General features: G+C 35.8%; 1 protein-coding gene across 3 annotated transcripts; it reads left to right on the forward strand.

Annotated features, from left to right (window-relative positions):
• The first annotated feature begins 3,551 nt into the window (after positions 1-3,551).
• LOC107853915 (protein S-acyltransferase 8) lies at positions 3,552-11,873 on the forward strand. 3 transcript variants are annotated; one of them, XM_016698903.2, is made up of 5 exons: positions 3,552-3,816; positions 8,589-8,774; positions 9,334-9,621; positions 10,157-10,387; positions 10,939-11,873. In XM_016698903.2, exons 1-5 carry the CDS (start codon positions 3,772-3,774, stop codon positions 11,353-11,355), a joined length of 1,167 nt encoding a protein of 388 aa, XP_016554389.1. In that variant the 5' UTR covers positions 3,552-3,771; the 3' UTR covers positions 11,356-11,873. The 3 variants fall into 3 exon arrangements, with proteins under 3 accessions (XP_016554389.1, XP_016554390.1, XP_016554388.1); XM_016698904.2 differs by lacking the exon at positions 3,552-3,816 and adding an exon at positions 4,316-4,534; XM_016698902.2 differs by lacking the exon at positions 3,552-3,816 and adding an exon at positions 4,646-4,738.
• Positions 11,874-12,464: the final 591 nt, after the last annotated feature.

Consider the following 12,464-nt stretch of genomic DNA (forward strand, 5'->3'; position numbering starts at 1 on the left):
ACCACTGCTCCACAATCCATGTTGCATTGGTTACAAATGCTTCTTTATTACCTTATTCCACCATATAATAAAGAGGTCCTCTCCTCATCTTTCTTAGTGAACTTCTTGTTTTCTTGATCACGGACGAGTAAATCACTCTCTTATCATTCTACTTCTTATGTTAAATCAAGATTCAAGATTTAATCTTGAGGAGACAACTTATAAAGCTTATAGCTTCAATGGCAAATCGAGCGAAAATCGAGAAGTTAAGAGGAAGAAAAGGGTGGCTAGTTATAACATGTATTCCATGGAAGGTAAGTTGAAAACATCTTTGAGGAATAGCTTCAAGTGGTTAAAGAGAAAATTCACATATAACTATTATGATTAGTGTTGCATGTTAGCGCGGAGCTAGCATGGAACATATGGATTTGGCAGAATTCAGTAACTTTGTCAAACTCAATTTGATAGAATTCAGTAACTTAGTCAAACTCGAGGAAGAACTTCAAGTGGTTGAAGAGAAAATTCACAAATAACCATTATGATTAGTGTTGCATGTTAGGGTGGAGCTAGTGTGGAACGTAAGGATTGATCAGAATTCAGTAACTTTGATCCAACTGTATATTTGGTGAGTTTGAGGAACAACTTCAAGTGGTTGAAGAGAAAATTCACAAATAGTAACTATTAGGGTGGAGTTAGCATGGAAGTAACTAAAGGATTGAGCGAAATTCAGTAGCTTTAGTCAACAATTGTACATTTGTTGAGAAATTTATTGAATATACGCACATGCAACAAATTTCGAAATGTATAAACTTTAAATTTTATATCTGTTTTTAAATATGTTGTGACTTATAAAGAGCGAAATTATCATTGTTACAAGTCCCTTGTAGACTAATGTCTACATACACACTCTTGTACCTTGTATACGTTGTACCTTTGGTTGGATTTGTTGTACATTCATCGATTATTTGAAGTGCAAAATAAACAAGGTTATAAATAAAAAGACAAAAATATTTCATCAAAGAACATGAGTGGTACTCTAGTAGCAGAGTTGTTCAATGTCATGATAAATGTTTAGGTTCGATTTCAATGACGCCAATTTCTGACGTAGTTTGGTTCATCTGTTTTGGATCAATTTTCATTCTTTGAAAAACTTTATGCCGTTCGATTTCCAAATTTGTTACACAACTAACTACGTAGCCACATTCCATCCTCAATGGGGAATTTAACCATGCTCGAATCATTAGATCTCTCATCAAACCAGAGCGGACCTACGTGGGTGCCGGGGTCGAGGTTCACCCGAATCTCCTCGACAAAAAATTACATTGTATATATAGGATAGATTTTCTATATTTTTGTACATATATTAACTTTGTTCAACTTGAACCAATGTTGAATCATTGCCCAGCCCCAGTGTCACTAGGCTGCACTACTTGGGCCGCTAGTTAACCCTCACATTGCAAGTTCGATTCTTTTTTTAATTTTGTCCTTTAATGATTATTTTTTTGAATTTCTCCTGATAAATTTAATTGAGGTGTGTAAAATCTGCTATCATAGACTAACATATTCATGCAGATGGGATAGGAATTTGAACCATTTTTCAAAACCTTACATGAATTTTAAAAGTCACATGGAACAAAGTTGAAAGTTCAAGCAAAGGAAAATTCTTTTCCAACTAATCTGTCACAAGAAATCATTCTTGTGGATTAATATAGTAATATAAAGATGGATTTCATAATCTAATGTTTATTCTCCCTAATCTCTAGTCTTTAAATATTCCTTAAAGTATTTTCACAACATTCTTTTTCTATTTGAGTCTTCATAAAAAAAATTTATCTTTTTTTGTTTCCCACTCGTTATTTAGTATCCATATAGAAGTCTCGACTAATGTGAATCATACACTACAACACTTTCAACATGATTTTTTTCATACTTAGAACTCAAAATCTTGATTATCCTTTCTCAGATTATCCTTTCTCAATTCTTAATATACTCAACTATAAATTTATTTATGCTCCATAGGTATATAAAAACTATTATTTACAATATTTGGGTCATAAAATGAAGGTAAGCTAAGAACGTATTGTAATTAATCAAGAGTATATAGTATACATGTAGATAAGTGTCACATTTTTATTTGTTATAAAAATATCGTGTGTGGGTAAGATTTTTTTTTTAAATAATTGTGACGTCTGAATCTTGCCTTCGATTGAACAATTCTATTCATTAAGACTTCAATACATAGAAAGAAAAAATAATCTAATATGTTTCGTTGCTACTTAGACCAACTCCACGAGTGCAAATAATTGTATTTATATTTTTTCTTTTTATAAATAGTGTACGAGTTAATTTATGCACGTTCAAATTATCTTATCGAATCTCTGTTATCTTTTTATAAAATTAGGTATATATTGAACGACTGTATTAATAAAAATTTAAATAAATAAAAAAATAAAAGAAGATATAATAATTATGAATAAATTGTTCGAGACGATAGAATATACATTCAACGTTACTTTTACTTTTTCTATTTGGTCAAATTAACGCTATGCAATCACAACGTGAATTGTGCCACTGATATTGTAGGCTACTTTCCTATTTGCCAAAAGCAAATTGTGATTTTACAATATGTTGTAATTAGTATTTTAATGGAAAAATTATTCAAATTAGTAATTTCGACTCATATATTAATTAATCTTTAAATTGGTATTTTGGAAAAAATTGCACGTCATTACGAGATTATGCAATTAGATAACATATATACACTTTATATGTATCTAAAAATTATAATTGAAATTTTTTCATCAAAGTCAAAGCAAAGAATAATTTTTCTTTCTTGCGAGGCCCCAGGATAAAGATATAATTTTTCATAAAAGTTATTAAAAAAAATTCAATTCATATTTACAAAAGCAATGTTCCCTTCTTTTTCTGATGTTTTTATAACGTATTAATTCAGTTAATTAGAACGAGCATAGACATACACATATTATTGGTTTCACATACATTCAACTCATACTTTAAAAAAAATATATATGTACACACATGCATATTTAAACAGTCATAATTAAAAACTCATTAGAACATTTTTAATTAAAATAACATATTGTATACATAAGTATCAAAATTTCACTATTTTTGTAAAAATAAGCGATGTGTCATTTATAATACTTTATTTAAACTCGTTCAAACATTAAATGCTTGCTCATTAGGGTAACTCCCAAAAATGATCGAATCATAAAGATTTATCATATCCGTGTTACTTTACATTTTTGCCAAATAATGTTTTCACTTTTTACGACTTATCTCGTAACCTATTGATCAAATGATAACAACTTTATTAGTCGAGATCCGTTGATTCTTAATCAAATATCTTGAATTTGAGTTTTGCATATGAAAATGATCTTACTGAGAGCATTATATTCGAATCTGATGAATTAATCAAGCTTCAATATGATTATCGAAGCTTAAAACTAAAAAGAATAATAAAAAAAAAGAAAAAGAAAAGAAAAAGGGAAGGCCGACAGAATAAAAGAAAATAAAAATAAAAGAAAGTAAAAGCAATAAACAAATGATGAAATCCACCGCATTTGAACTATAGACCGCCATTTTGACACGAATTTGTATGCACAAAAGTTAAGAAAAAAAAAACATGAAAAGAACAAAAATAAAATAAAATAAAAGCAAAAAAAAATCCAAATTTCTGTGAATGTTTTCCCACTTGCTCTATTCTTCTTCTTCTTCCAGCTTAATTTGCAAAGTGACAAAATCAAGAATCATTATTATTAGTATTATTTCATGGCTAAGCCTAAGAAAGTGTACCAGTCTTGGAAGGGCAACAATGTGAGCTACTATCTTTTATTACTTGTTATACATTTTTTTAACCTTTAAGTATAGTTTAACTTTAATTTTTTTCCTAATTAAGCTAGTAGTTTTGATTTGTTGCTATCTGTTATTATAATATGTTAGTTTCTTATAGTTTCGTTACTTTATTTTAGACAATTTTTACTTGAATCGAGCATTTATTTTTATTTGTTATTTGTTACTATCTGTTGTTAAAATATATTTTTTTTACTTTTGTTACTTTATTTTGGACTATTTTTACTTGAGTCAAGCATCTATTTTAATTTGTTACTATTTATTATTATTATATATTAGTTTGTTATACTTTCGTTACTTTATTTTGTACTATTTTTACTTAAGCGGAACATCTATGGGAAACAGTACTTCTACTTCTTACTTCTAAGGTAGAATAAGGTCAGCATTAATTTTGTGGGACTATACTGGCATTGTTGTTGATATTGCTGTATTATAGACACTGTTTGCACAAAACAGTAGGAAAAAAAGAGTGGAAAAAGAACAAAAGTATAGAATAAAATAAAAATGAAAGCAAAAGAATGTCAAATTCTGTTTTATGTTTTTCTCTTTGTTTTATTATTAAGTATTATTATTATTATTATTATTATTGTTCCAGTTATAGCAAAGTGAAAAAATTAAGAATCATTTTTATTATTTCATGGCCACGCCTAAGAGAGTGTACCAGTCTTGGAAGGGGAACAATGTGAGCTTCTTGTTACTTGTTTTTTGAGTAGAATTCTTGTTACTTGTTATACATAATACATTATTCAACTTGGACTATAGTGTAATTATTTATTTATATTTTTCTAATTAAGCTATTGGTTTTATAATGGTATTTTCTGTTGTTTCTCGTAATTCCATTACTTTCTTTCTGAACTGCTTTTACTTGAGCCGGTTTAAGATAGAGGTAAGGTCTGTGTATATTGTATTCCCCTAGCTGGTCTCAATTTGTGGGATTAAACTGGGTATATTGTTGTTGTTGTTGTTGTAAGCTAGTGGTTTTTGAAGAATATGACTAAATGGGTGTGCATATAATGTGTTAAAACTTGATGGATTGATTTATTTTAAGCGGAATTTGATTTGGGTTTTTTGTTGCTTGTACTTGCATCGTTTTCTGGACTGTTTTTATTTGAGTCGAGCATCTATTGGAAACTGTCTTATTATCTATGAAGTAGGAGTAAGGTTTTGTGTTCACTCTCCCTTCTTAGAGCCCACTTTGTGGGGACTACACGGGGTATCTTCTTGTTGTTGTTGTTGTAAGCTAGTGGTTTTTGAAGAATATGACTAAATGGGCGTTGATACAATGTGTTAAAATTCGATGGTTTGGTTTATTTTAGTGGAGTTTGATTTGGGTTTTGGTTGTTTTTACTTGCTTGGCCGTGTTTGAGTTGCTAGATTGAGTTCTGTTAGTTGAATGTTCCTTTTGAGCTTAAGGATGATGCAAATTTGAAGAGTGTGTTCGTTGATTTTTAGAAAGATAATGTCTTTTTAGGGATATGGGTGTTTGATGTGCATATATTGGGTTAAAGCTCGTTTTTTCATGTACTTTAGGGGGGTTTGTCAGGGGTTTTTGTTGCTTTACTTGCTTAGCTTCATCAAAAAAAGAAGTTTTGGTGTGTTGGGGTTTCTAGATTGAGTTCTATTAGTTGAATGTTCCGTTTGAGCTTAAGGATTATGCAAACTTGGAAGAGAGTATTCTTTGATTTTTAGAAAGCTAATGTCTTTTTAGGATATTGATACTTTTTGGATTGTGTGTTAAAACTAATCTTTTGTGGATTATGTGTTAAACTAATCATTTGTCTACTTTAGAGGGAATTTGATTTTGGGTTTTTGTTGTTTTACATTCCTTTGTCAAGAACGAAAAAAGATTTGATCTTGTTGTGTTGCTGGATTTAGTAAGCTAATGTCTTTTGTATGGCATTGTTAACTCGTTATGCATATAGTATTAACTTAGCGGAAATGGAATGTCGGATTTGGATTTTTTACTTTACTTGCCTGTCTTGGAGGGTCGACCTAGAGTTAGGTGGGGTGGCCTGACCTCGGTTACTGCTTTGGAGATAGGGGCGAAGTTGGAGGGGATGAGGGCTTGGGAGTGTAGGGGGGACGTAGATAATATGTGGGATACGGCTTTGGGTTGCATCAAGGATACGGCTACAGAGGTTTTGGGTGTCTCGAGGGGCGGGCCTGGCCGACATCGGGGCAATTGGTGGTGGAATGAAGAAGTTAAGAAGAAGGTGGAGTCGAAGAAGGAAGCTTACGTTAAGTTGGTTGAGAGTAAGGATGAAGAGGAGAGGTGGGTGAGCAGGGAGGAGTACAAGCTAGCAGTCACCACTGCTAAGACAACAGCGTTTGAGAGATTGTATGCGGGATTAGAAGAGAAAGGCGGGGAAAAGAGGTTGTACAGGCTTTCCAAAGTTAGGGAGCGTAAGGGTCGGGATCTGGACCAAGTTAAGTGCATAGGCTATTGAATGATGAGGGGGACAAAGGCATTGTGTTAGGGGAGTTGGAGCACACCGAAAATTGTCGCGATTTCGGCTATTGTCGACGTTTTAAGGTAGAGAAGGTTTGTGAGGCTATTCGCAAGATGCAAGGAGGCAGGGCGACGGGGCCCGACGAGATTCTGGTAGATTTTTGGAAGTTTGCTAGCGGGGCAGGTTTAAGGTGGCTGACCGACTTGTTCAACAACATTTTCAGGACCGCTAAGATGCCAGAGGCGTAGAGATGGAGCACAATGATTCCTTTATATAAGAACAAGGGTGACACTCAGAGTTACAACAACTACCGTGGTATTAAGTTATTGAGTCACACGATGAAGATTTGGGAGAGGGTGGTGGAGCGGAGGTTGAGGAAGATAGTGTCTATTTCGGAGAATCAATTTGGATTTATGCCTGGTCGCTCGATGACTGAGGCAGTTCACCTAGTGCGGATATTGGTTGAGCAGTATAGAGAAAGGAAGAGAGATCTGCACATGGTGTTTATTGACTTGGAAAAGGCATATGACAAACCTCCTACGGAGGTTCTTTGGAGATGTTTGGAGGTGTGGGGGTCCCAGTGGCGTACATTCATTCGATTAGGGACATGTACGAGCGAGCGAAGAATCAGGTTGGGACTATGGGAGGGGATTCCGAGCATTTTTTGGTCTTGATAGGGTTGCACTAGGGATCGACTCTTAGTCCGTTTTTATTCGTCGTGGTGATGGATGTGTTGACTCGGAGTATTCAAGGTGAGGTGCCTTGGTGTATGCTTTTTACGGATGTTGTAGTTTTGATTGATAAGTCACGTCGAGGTGTTAATGATAAGTTGGAGGTTTGGAGATAAACCCTGGAAGCTAAAGGATTTAGGTTGAGCAGGACCAAGACGGAGTATTTGGAGTGCAAGCTTAGTGACTCGAGGCAAGAGGACGAGGTGGTAGTGAAGTTGGAGTCTCAGGTGGTTTGTAAGAGGGATAGTTTTAAGTACCTTGGATCTATGATCTAGGAAAATGGTGAGATTGATGAGGATGTCTCTCACCGTATTGGGGCAAGTTGGTTGAAGTGGCGGCTCGCCTCGGAAATTTTATGCGATAAAAAGGTGTCTCCCAAGTTTAAAGGCAAATTCTACAGAGTTGCAGTCCGGCCGGCTATGTTGTATGGAGCGGAGTGTTGGCCTGTTAAGAATTCTCACGTCCAGAAGTTGAAGGTGGCAGAAATAAGGATGTTGCGTTGCATGTGTAGATTCACGAGGGCTGACAAGGTTAGGAATGAGATTATTCGGGAGAAGGTGGGAGTGGTGTCGGTGGAGGATAAGATTCGGGAAGTGAGGTTGAGATGGTTTGGGCATGTGATGAGAAGGGGCACGGATGCCCCAATTCGTAGGTGTGAGAGGTTGGCCTTGGATGGTTTCAAGCGAGGTAGGGGTAGACCGAAGAAATATTGGAGAGAAGTGATTATACATGACATGGAGCAGTTATGGCTCAATGAGGACATGACCCTCGATAGGAAGGTTTGGAGAAAGAGTATTAGGGTAGAGGGCTAAGGTGTGTGGTCTATTCATAGGCTGTAGTTAGGAGAGTTTGGTGTAGCTTGGTTGGAAATGCTAGGGTTGGGGGGAAAGGGGTGTCCTTCGTTGGTCAATGTACTCTATTTTTGTGGTTGTTGTATCACTGTTATTTTTATCATATTGTATGCTTGCGACGTTTGACTATGGTCCTTTGTCTTGAGCCGGGGGTCTATCGGAAACAGCCTCTCCACTCTTCGGAGGTAGTGGTATGGACTGTGTACATTCTACCCTCCCCAGGCCCCACTAAGTGGGAATATACTGGGTTTGTTGTTGTTGTTGTATTTTAGTTGCATATTGTCTGTTGCTTGTTGATGGGACGGTTGAAATAGTAGTAGTGCTACGCTGGATTGCCAATTGAAATTACTGTTAAGAACTGAAATGTAGTGGCCAATAGGCCGCGTTGGTTACTTATTCAGGTTTCAATAAACAATTTAACAATGTTGTGGACCTTGTACACACAGCTCCACATGATTGCACAAGTAATTAGTCATAAGTAAAGTATCATTTCCGTCAAGACGAGTTATCTTATCAATTTCCAAATTAAGTTACCCTTTTCTTTATTTGAACTATTGATGCAACACCCAAGGCAGTCAACTTCACCGGGAAATCACTAGTGTGCCGATGTTATTATTGAAATGAGAGGCTTTTGTAGGATTTATTCTTCTGTGGAATTGTGTTCGCATTTAATGTTCTTTTTGGTTAATGTTTGTTATCTGCAGAAATTCTTGTTCGATGGGAGGCTGATTTTCGGACCAGATGCCAAGTCATTGATCGTCACCTTTACGCTTATCGTTGTCCCTATTGTTTTATTTTGTGTATTTGTTGCAAGTAATCTTGCTCGGGAATTCACAACTGGAACTACAGGATATGCAATTCTGGTCTTAGCAATTGTCTTCACAATCTATGTTAGTTCCCTCACACTTTCTTTTATTTGGCCTGTAACGTTTTATCATACGCGGGGCGAAGTTCTGCTGATACTTATTTCCTTCTTACTTTCATCTAGCAGAAATCTGCCCATAACTTTCTATTTATGTTTCTGCAAACATCCCCAGAGTTTCTCTTTTGTTTATGCTTTTTCAGCTGCCCTTGATTTTCCTTGCGCCTGATCGATAACTGTCGAGAATTTTGTCCACTTTTCTTCTATGTTGCTCCGACTTTCCAAAATGTTGTTGCACCCGTGTCGGATCCTCCAAGAATGCACTACTTTTGGAGGATCCACACGCACCTGTCCACATTTTTGAATAGTCCGAGCAACATAGCTTTTCTGTGATTAATGCGAAAAATCAGAACTGATGACGGGCACAAGCAGGGAGAGGGTTTTCTTTTCTTTGGTGTGTGTGGGGGTTGGTATCTAAGCACGCTTTCATTTTACAATTTTATAACTGCAGTTCCCTAATGCCAGCATGCTGTAGTCTGTTGTTTTCTCTGTACTTCACAATCATGATATCATGCTTGTTGCAATAGGTCTTGATTCTTCTATTTTCAACATCAACTAAGGATCCTGGCATTGTTCCACGCAATTCTCATCCTCCAGAGGATGTATTAGGTTACGATTCTTCAGCTTCCATTGAAGTTGGGAAACCTTTGCCTCGCACCAAAGAAATCCTTGTAAATGGTCTGCCAGTGAGAGTTAAATATTGTGAAACATGCATGTTGTATCGTCCACCAAGATGCTCTCATTGTTCAGTATGTAATAACTGTGTGGAGCGTTTTGATCACCATTGCCCTTGGGTGGGTCAATGCATTGGAAAGGTAATGAATCTTCCTTCTAAAGCTGATTCTTTTCTCGAGATTCTTTTTTGATTCCACTTTATATTCCTTTTCTTTCTATAACTACCTCTATGGTTTCTTCGGCTCATCGTGGAGATGAATCCTGCCACCTGAGCTATTTCTCTTCAGAAGTTCACTTCAGCTTCAAGTTTTGAGGCTTTTGCCGAAAAATATCAGCCGTTGTTTAGATGATTAGTAGTTGTAAAAGTGCCTAGCAGTTGTTTAGATGATTAGTTGTTGTAAAAGTGGTTATGTTATGTGTAAACGCTGTTGTTTATTGACTTGACTGATCGGCTGCTGTAAGCTTTGGCAAGACACTACCTCGGTGTGGTCATTAGCATTTATGATGTATGTTTCTAGCCTTCATCTTACAGATGTGGATTATTTGTACACTGAAAATTATTTTAGTTGAAGCATATCCCAAATGTTCACGTCTATTACAAAGAACTTCACCTGCTACTTTTTACCTGTGCTTCATGGCCTGTTGAGACTCATTTCTTTCTTTTTTGGTGTACAGCGCAACTATCGTTGCTTCTTCCTATTTGTTTCTTCAACTGCTCTTCTCTGCGTTTACGTCTTTTCGGTGTCGGCATATTATCTTAAACTTCTTGTGGATGATTATGGAACTGTTTGGAAGGCTATCAAAGTATCGCCAGCTTCAGTGGCGCTGATGGCATATTGTTTTGTTTCGCTATGGTTTGTTGGAGGTCTCACTGGCTTCCATTTGTATCTCATAAGTAGAAATCAGGTTACTCTTTAACACCACTTATTTCAATATACAATTCAATTGTTATTTGCCTTAGTTTTGCATGTATAATAATTGCAGTACTGCTTTAGTTTCTATACGCGTGATCATTTTACTTTCTGGGATGATTATGTTGCTCACAAACATGCGTCCCTTTTCCTTCCTAGATTTTTGGAACTCTTTTATCAACCAGAACTTTTGATTGACCTCTAGTTGCTATGTCGTTGTTGTTGAATCGGAACATATATTGAAGGCTCATTCTTCGGAATGTGTGAATATAGTTCGTCTAGAGTAATCTTTTTTAGTTTACTAGTTCAATTCACAACTGGTATGAATTGGTATCAACGATCATAAAACTCATTGAGCTATCTATGTCGTATGCTCAGTCATTTGTTTATCAATTTATATAGCATTGTCATGGTCCTGTTGAACATGTTCTCTCCACCTGGTTTTACGAAAACAATGTCCGGAATCAACTTGTCATAAGATATAATCAATATGCTCTTTTTCTCATGCCTTGTTTTGATTTGTTTTAGTTATTTTGAACTTGATAGACCACATATGAGAACTTCCGTCAACGAGGACTAAGAGGAGACAACAGGATCAATGTATATTACCGTGGTTGCATGAACAGTTTTCTTGAAGTATTCTGCTCGAAGATAGAACCTTCGAAGAACAATTTCCGCGGATATGTACATGAAGAGGCACCAAAGATGACTAGCAAAGGCGGCAACATTCATGTAACAGACGTTGACACCTCTGACGATGATAGAAGAGTCAAGGTAGAAGACGATCTTGAGATTGGAGATGATCTGATGAAGATATCCCAACGACGTAATTCTCAAGACATTGGAGATATTAGAGGTAGAGGAAGTGACAGGTCGCCCATAAGTCGTTCTGAGCTTGACTTTGGATTTGGTCTCGAGTCGCAGTTTTCCTCAAGATCTGAGAGCCGCCATTCTGAATGGTGATGAAAGCGCGAAAGGAACTGGTCCTCCGATGTTACCATCACGCCAAAGCCATCTACTGCAATGCTTTTGCAGTCAGTTGTGATATTTGATATTGTGATACATAATGGTGGCTAGCCATGAAAGCGGGTATCTCCAGTCCTCTTTCCCGGTGTCATACTGGCTCAACCTGTTTTCGTGGATGCGAGTCACGAGACCAGGCACAGAACAACTTTGTCACAAACCACACACATTATCTGCTGACTTCTATAATGTCTTTTGCTATGTTATTTTTGCTTGAAAGAACTATAGACATATTTCGAAAGGAATTTGAAAATGTATACATCTAGTCATTCTTTTCCTATTGTCAGGCTTCCTATCTTTAGTCGGGGGTCTATCGGAAACAACCTCTCTACTTCTTCGGAAGTCGTGGTATGAACACACTCTACCCTCCCCAAACCTCACTATGTGGGAATACACTGGGTATGTTGTTATTTTGTGTATGCTTCCTATATGAACTACTCTGTAAATTCCTTTTTTTCTATGTGTCCAAGCGAGATCGAATCCCCGTATGCTTAACTTTGGAGTTCTGATGGGATCCAATAGGTTAGTGTTGATATGATCGTATCATTACTTTGGAGATTCAACACTATTCTAGCTAAATTTGTTTAGAATGGAGAAGTGTTGAGGAATTAAATCATATTTTGACAATCATTTTTACATTGTTTAGCAAGGAAATGTGTTGGAAACTCAAACTACTTGATAATTGAAGCATTTAGCATTATATTGTCATTCAAATATCAAGTGGCAATGGAAATTGTGAATGCCATCGTTCCTTTTTCAATTTATAACATGTTTAGTTTAGCTTTCAAAATTTTCTTTGTTATTTTTTTACAAAAAAAAAATTATTATTTGGAGATATCAATTTGCATTTTAATAATTAATTAAGAAAATATTTTAGCTAATAATAGAACAACAATTTGTACTAAATTGAGGTTCTAAAATTGCTTATGGCAAAATCTTTTATTTTTTTGACGACTGAAAAATAATTTCTGCAACTAATAAAATATAGTACTCCTTCCGTCTCAAATTATGTGTCATCATTTTCTTTTTAGTGCGTCTCAAAATAAGTG

This window comes from Capsicum annuum, chromosome 5, assembly GCF_002878395.1.
Source record: "Capsicum annuum cultivar UCD-10X-F1 chromosome 5, UCD10Xv1.1, whole genome shotgun sequence".
NCBI lineage: Eukaryota > Viridiplantae > Streptophyta > Magnoliopsida > Solanales > Solanaceae > Capsicum > Capsicum annuum.

Bases quoted from the DNA above. Each gene is read 5' to 3' on its own strand.
- LOC107853915 (XM_016698902.2), top strand. From the start codon at position 4,661: ATGGTATTTTCTGTTGTTTCTCGTAATTCCATTACTTTCTTTCTGAAC. The intron at 8,775-9,333 runs GTTAGTTCCCTC...TTGTTGCAATAG, and splicing joins CAATTGTCTTCACAATCTAT to GTCTTGATTCTTCTATTTTC. The intron at 9,622-10,156 runs GTAATGAATCTT...TTTGGTGTACAG, and splicing joins TGGGTCAATGCATTGGAAAG to CGCAACTATCGTTGCTTCTT.